Consider the following 7,060-nt stretch of genomic DNA (forward strand, 5'->3'; position numbering starts at 1 on the left):
CAATATTATTTTTCTTTTTCAATATGTTCACCTGCAACTCTAATACACTTCTCAGATCTATCAATTAGTTTGTTTATACTTTCATTAAAAAATGTTGAATCTTTCTCTGAAAAATACGCTGAAACTGCTTCTTTCACTTCTTCATCGCTTGTAAATTTCTTCCCACGAAGTTCCTTTTTCATTTTGGGGAACAGGTAATAATCGCTCGGGGCCAGGTCTGGACTACAAGTTGGATGATTTATAATATCAAAGCCTACTTTGTGAAGGGCAGCCAACACAAGACTACTCTTGTGAACTGGAGCATTGTCATGCAAGAGCAACACACCTTTCGTCAATTTTCCTCTTCTTTTTTCTTTGATTACATCTTTTAACTGTTTTAATATTGAAGCATAATATTCTCCCGTTATAGAGACACTTTTATCTTCATAATCAATCTATATAATATTCCTTCTGAATCCCGAAAGATCATCGCCATGAGCTTTCCAGCTGATTGTATCACCTTAAACTTCTTGGGTGATGCTGTGCCTTTTTTATGCCACTGCATGGAGTCTTGCTTAGACACCATGCAGTGGCATAAAAAAGGTACAGCACCACCCAAGTTCATAATGATGTACCCAAGTTTCATCCCCAGTAAAAATCCAAGCCAATACACAATCCTTATTCTCGTTACAGAGGTCCAAAAACGCACGTGAACATTCAACGCGCTGTTTTTGAGGCGACATTAGCATTCTCGGCACCCATTTTGCACTGACTTTTGTCATGCCTAGATGATCATGTAGGATTTCAAAAATGGTTGTGTCGGCATGGGTGCAAGATCTTCCATCTCAGGACGGATTTCCGTCTTGGAATAAACTTCCGAGACTGAAGTCGGGACGGAAAGAAATTAGAGGACCTACTTTTAGTTTTTACTGAAAAAAAGAAAAATATAGTGTTTGAATAAAAATGATTTGATATGGCTGGACGTTCCATAACCACGAATTTTCATTGACATTCTCTCGATTTTTTTTTCCCCATGAGCTTGTTTTGTTTGTAACGTGCTTTTGGAGGAGTGGCTTTTAGATTCTCGCCGTTCGACTTATTTTAGGTATAGCTCTGTTATTTCCAACTCACTGCATTGCGGACTGCGGAATTGCTCGCTATTCTCGATGAATTTTCGAAATAATCGTCTCAAATTGAAAATTTAGCCTTTACTCTTGCTATCTTTTTTTTCCCCATTTGCGTTTTTTTTTTGCTAACTTTACATGCATAAATGAAAATTATGTGCGCTCTTAAAATGTCTTAGAGTTGAATCTGAATCACTGATTGAGAGTGATTGCTGACGAGTTGAAATATTTACGCCACAGCAAAGGATGTCCACATACTAGGTAAGACGGAAACTATTAGGAATTTTGATTAGTTTAATGAAAATGGAAATTTTGGAAAGAATCGGGGGGACATTTCGAGCTGGTTTGAAGCACCGTTGGACAACCGTTCCTGCATTTTTGACAAAGACTTGATGAATCACTAAATTACAATGTCATTCAATCTAACATTGGTTAGAATGGAAATATGGGGGTGTGGGGGAGAGAAAGAAAACGAGAAAAATAACGGCAGCACAAGTTAGCGAAAAAACGCTGCTCTAGCAAGATACTGTGTTCTTAAAATGTTTATATATCGGACAATCTAAGAGGGGGGGGCTACTCAAGGGCTCTAGTATAAAATATTGAAAAACTGAATTGCAAGCCACTGAAAATATTTTACGTCTTGAACGCATCACCAAACTTGCACCCATGTGTATCGAATACTCCAACCATTTCTGCGATTTATTTCTTCTTCAGACGAGCATCTTCCAGTACAATTTTTTCTACTTTTCAAACAAATTCCGGAGTGGTCACATCGATAGGCCACCCCAGCCGTGGCTCATCTTCAAATTATCTTCAAGTGACTCTGCCTTGCTTAAAAAGGCCACGCCACTTTTAAATCATGGTTTTCCCAGGAAAAAAGTCCCTGTCAACAAATGATATCTCTTCCATAATGTTTTGAAAAGACTTTCCTTATTTTTGACTTTGTGTTCAGTTTTTAAAAAAAATGTATTTTCTGTTGTAAAGTTAGTAAAAATTTCTCAAACAATTAATTCTATGGACTGGTAGTGGCAACATTTTTTTACATAATGAAAATATTTGTAACATGTTGTTTTTGTACAGTTTAGCCATTTGACGCAATTATGTCATAAAGCATGTTAAAACTGATTAAAGTATAACTGATTATTCTTTTAGGTACTGATTTAAATATTCCAGCTGCTGCTGTGTCAGCATTACAAATGTCTCAAGGGATGGTGACACCTCAACAAACTATTACACCACCTATTGCCACTCAGTGCTTTTTACTTTCGAACATGTTTGAACCAACAAGGTAAGTACTTTTCTTTGTCTTGACATTTTTAACTTATTAAAAGTTTTTTTATTATTTAAATGCTACTAAGAACAGTTGGACCATGTTTGACATATAAATTTGTAGAAATCTTAAAATATTTACAGCAGTTCTCTTTCTGCATTGTTGCATTAGTTTTTATTTCAGAGATAAGTAATGCTCCCCTCTCGCTTTTCTTAATGTGCAATGTATGTTGCAGGTTCTTATAAGAGTCTGTAGACTATTCCTTAATTGAGGGAGAAATTAAAAAATTAAAAGGAAAAAAACTAAACAGCTAAAGCAGTGGTTCCTAACCTCAACCTGAAGAGTGCAATGGGATTTTGTCTCCCTTTTTCATAACAAAATTGAGCTTTGTTGAAAGACTAGTAGATGAAATTAATGTTCTTTTCCATTAATACCTTAATTTGAAAATGTTTAATCAAAATTTAGTAATATTTTGAGTTTGATTTTCAGTTACAGTTGGTTCTTCAATTTAACAATGCTCTATTTAACGATTCTCTCTATTTAAAGAAGACTTTTCACAGTCCCGGATGCTCCACTGTAGTTTTAGAAGTATTCTACTTAAGGACAAGTTTTCTATGGTCCCTTAAAAGTCGTTCAATAGAGAATCAATCAACTGTACAATAAAGTTAAATGCTTGCCTATTAATTTTTTATAAAAATGATCAAAACTTGACAAATATGGGTTATAAAAAAAGTTTACAAAACAATTTTCTTAAAAAATGCAAATCATTTGTGTAAAATTGTAATTTGAAAAATCAATCTTTGTATATAGAAATTATAGGAATTCTAATTTTCGAATACTTACTCTTGCAGTGAAACCAATCCGACTTGGGATGAAGAAATACGAAATGATGTAATTGAAGAATGCAAGAAGCATGGAGGTGCTATGCATGTATTTGTAGACAAATTATCTCCTCAAGGAAATGTTTATGTTAAATGTCCTACAATAGCTGCTGCAGTTGCTTCTGTAACTGCCCTACATGGCAGATGGTTTGCAGGTAAGAATAATGCATATGAGTTTTATTTTCATATGCTTCTGCAATCCTAAATATTTGTATCTTATATCTTGGTAAATGTAGTTTTTGATTTACACTGGTGGACAATTGCTAAGGACGGATTCCAATGGGTTATGTAGCGCGTAAAAACGTAAGTGTAATTCGATGCCAAGTGAAATAAACTGATGCCAGAACTCTAGAACATTTCAAGGATGATAATTTATTACACTTGGAAATCCAGAAGTCATTGAAAAGTGTTCAAATGACGAAACTCATTTTGGGCTGAATACGTAAAAGTGAATAAATGTAATTACCGCTCCCAGACATTCAGGCGTAAGATGTCAATGTGAAATATGGCTACCATGGAGAGTGATGCAAGCTTCCACATGTCATGTGATGCTTTACACACATTATCCAGCAGCTGTTGTGGTAATTTATCCCACTCTTCTGTCAGTCACAGATAAGGGTGTCCTTGCTTATTGGAGGGCGTTGTCGACCAGCGAGATTGCTCCCCAAAGCATCCCAAACATTTTCAATATGAGTCGGATCTATAGAACTTGCTGGCCATCCGATGGGTTGAATATTTTGAGTGAGCTAGACACTCTAGACGGCGATTGTTAATTACATATTACATTGCCATCCATGAAAACGAATTTATCGCCCACAGCACCACAGAACACGTGAGCATGAAGCAGTAGAACAACATTAATGTATCACTAGCTCTCATAGTCTTATTTAGAAGCACACAAGCGACATACGGCCATTGATCATAATCCTACCCATACCATGACACAACTTGTAGGATACTCCTTTTCTTTTGTGTTAGCCGGCTTGTATGCTGTACCACACTCGTGACAGGTTAGTTGTCCTCCACAATTAGACGACAGACTGAAACTGATTTCATCTGAGAATAGTACACAAGCCCAGCCGACTTCTCTCTTAATGCAATGCTGAAGACATCATTACAAACGAGCAAAACACTGACTTGTAGGCAATGGGATGTACAAAACAAGCTGATGGGCGTATAGTCTTACTGCTTTCAAACGTCTAGCTACAGTTTTTCGAGATATTTGCTTGCTAGTAGACACAGGAAACTGCTTTGCTACCTCAGTAGCTGCGTTGCGCTCAGGGACGGCAAATAGGGGGAGGGTTAGAGATAGGGTGGTTGTTCCCCCGAATTTTTCACTAAGAATAATAAAAAATGGGTAAATTCAATTTAACTTAGAAAATCATTTGTCTGCATTTTCAGAACAAAAAAAAAACTAACTGAGAATAATTGTTTGCCGTAACCAAAAAACTCTTCGTATAGGCTAAATATTTCAAAATTGTGTACTGTCTGTTATGATGGTAAATCTTGAATGAGATGCCTGTACATTGTCGAGACTGCACAATTTTTACGCTTGAACTCCATGTCATTTTACATAAATTTTTATCCTCATATCATAACAATGTTTAGCTGGTAAGTGATCATTGATTCTTTGTACTAGAAACATTTTAGCAACTCGTACTATATGCTTTCATAGAAACTTTTTTATAGATATGCTATTTTTGAAAAACGTCCCACATCAAAACATACTTTCATATCAACAAATACATTTTGAGTCTCTTTACTTGACAATCTCTGAATAACACAAGATGGTATTGAAGAGTTAAATCTGTAAAAGCCCCCCCCCCTGGAAGCATTACTGGAAAGCAACCTTTTCAATGATAGTAAATCTGATGCCATTTTAATATGTATGACTTTGTTTGAGTTTTTGTTCATTTTATTCATACTGCAGAGCATTTTTTTAACAGTGCTACACTCTATCATAAAAATTTCAATCCGCTAATCTTAATTCTTGGATTGACATTCGAAACTCTTAGTAATTTTTGAACTAATGCAAACTGTAACCAATAGTGGAACTTTGTGACAAAACTTTCCATAACAGTTTTTACAGTATGCCAATGTAGAAAAGGTAACAAAACCGACACGCAGTTGTCGTCAAAATATTAATTCAATGTTTTGAATAAAATGAACAATTCAGTTTTTCTAGAAATTGAGAACAAAAAAGAAAATATTACACTTATAGGAGTAAAATTTATAGCATGAGGGAAGAGAAATTGATTTGTGAATTGCGACTATACTTTCTAATGACGCAAAATAAATATTAGCCAAATTTAAAAAGCTTTCTTGGTTATTTTAAAGAGAGGAATTAGATGGAAATGTTTTCTAACATAGCTTTCTTGCTTCCATTGTTTTTTGACTGTTTCAATCAGGTCACCATTTGAAAGATGACTTTTGTGATTTAATTGAAAAACCAATGTAAATAAAGCACAAATTAACATGAAAATACAGCATATAGCTATTTCAAGACTACAATGTTGCCTCTTCATCAGTGCAAAAAACTCAGCACACAACCAGTGGGAGAACTGAACATCAACCACTTTTGACTTTGGTGTCTCAGGAGGTTAGAAAATTACCTTCGAAGAGCAATGAGGCAAGCAAAACCTTCATCGTCAGCTGTACTGCAATAAAGCAAAACACTGGATATTGCTAAAATATACAGTTACAAAATTTTCTATTCTTCCTGACTCCAAAAATGACAGATTAAAACTGTACGAAAAAATAAAAGCTAGTACCGAGGTATTTTCTGAGATAACTTATTAAAAAATAAATTTGAAGGTTTGGTCGCAAAAATTTTAATTGTTCTTATTAAACCTAATTATTCTTGACATTAAAACCATTTTATTATCACTTCTTGCAAACCAATATGTATTTTTACCGTACTGAGGAAATTCATGTTAAAGAAACTTAACGCCCTAAACAAAATGCTGAAACTTTGCCCCTGGTTGCGCTTGTACCTTTTCGTTGCTAGCACTAAGTACCAATATTCTGCTGACGTTGTATTGCGTACACGACCTTTCTCGTGAAATTTGCTACACATTTCATTTGTTTTAAATGATTTCCAAACTCTAGAAACAATCCTGTGACTGACGTTGAACTCTCTCGCAACATCTAAATTTTTCTGCCCTTTTTCAATGTTGCCAACCACACGACCACCCTTAAAATCATCTAAGAGATATCGGGAAGACATACCGAAAAAGGCAATTTCATTTCGTCAATTGAATCTTTCCTTGTAAAACTTTGCTTTTTAATAACAATGGTCATCACGCCCTCAATCCTTTATATCGCTTATAAGCGCTATCACGTAACTAGCAACGTCGTGAGTCTAAAATTTGCATACTCACCAAACTTATGCTAATTTCCATATTTCCTTGCCTTCCATTTTGTGGTTGCTAATGCTGCTATTACCATCTGTCTTTAGCAATTGTCTACCAGTGTATTATTATCATGTAATACTTATCTTTTTGTTTTTTTTTCCCTTATATTAACGTTGCATTTTCAATTATTTTTCAGGAAGAGTCATTACTGCAGCATATGTTCCAGTTGTTAATTATCACAGTCTTTTCCCTGATTCAATAGTTGCTCCCATATTGGGGTGATGAGTTCGATTAGTGTTCATTTGTAAGCCTGTGAAACCTTTGGAGTTAGAACTTTGTTATTGTGTGGACCTGCACAGTATTTGCGCATGTGTGTATGTGTATAATTGTCAGCAGAACAAAATACATTCTGTACTTTCATTGTATATATTTTGCATAAAATTTTTGATGCTA

The 7,060-nt window shown here is 35.0% G+C and overlaps 1 protein-coding gene across 5 annotated transcripts in view; it reads left to right on the forward strand.

The window, feature by feature from the left end:
- Nucleotides 1–7,060, forward strand: part of LOC129225218 (RNA-binding protein 39-like) — a 39,512-nt gene extending 32,452 nt beyond the window's left edge. For all 5 annotated transcript variants that reach the window (XM_054859791.1, XM_054859788.1, XM_054859789.1 and 2 more), the window contains 3 exons: nucleotides 2,256–2,391; nucleotides 3,225–3,409; nucleotides 6,804–7,060. In XM_054859791.1, the coding sequence (XP_054715766.1) occupies nucleotides 2,256–2,391; nucleotides 3,225–3,409; nucleotides 6,804–6,889 (407 nt within the window). In that variant the 3' untranslated portion in view covers nucleotides 6,890–7,060. The remainder of the gene's footprint in view (nucleotides 1–2,255; nucleotides 2,392–3,224; nucleotides 3,410–6,803) is intronic.

The sequence above is a fragment of the Uloborus diversus genome, chromosome 6 (genome assembly GCF_026930045.1).
Source record: "Uloborus diversus isolate 005 chromosome 6, Udiv.v.3.1, whole genome shotgun sequence".
NCBI lineage: Eukaryota > Metazoa > Arthropoda > Arachnida > Araneae > Uloboridae > Uloborus > Uloborus diversus.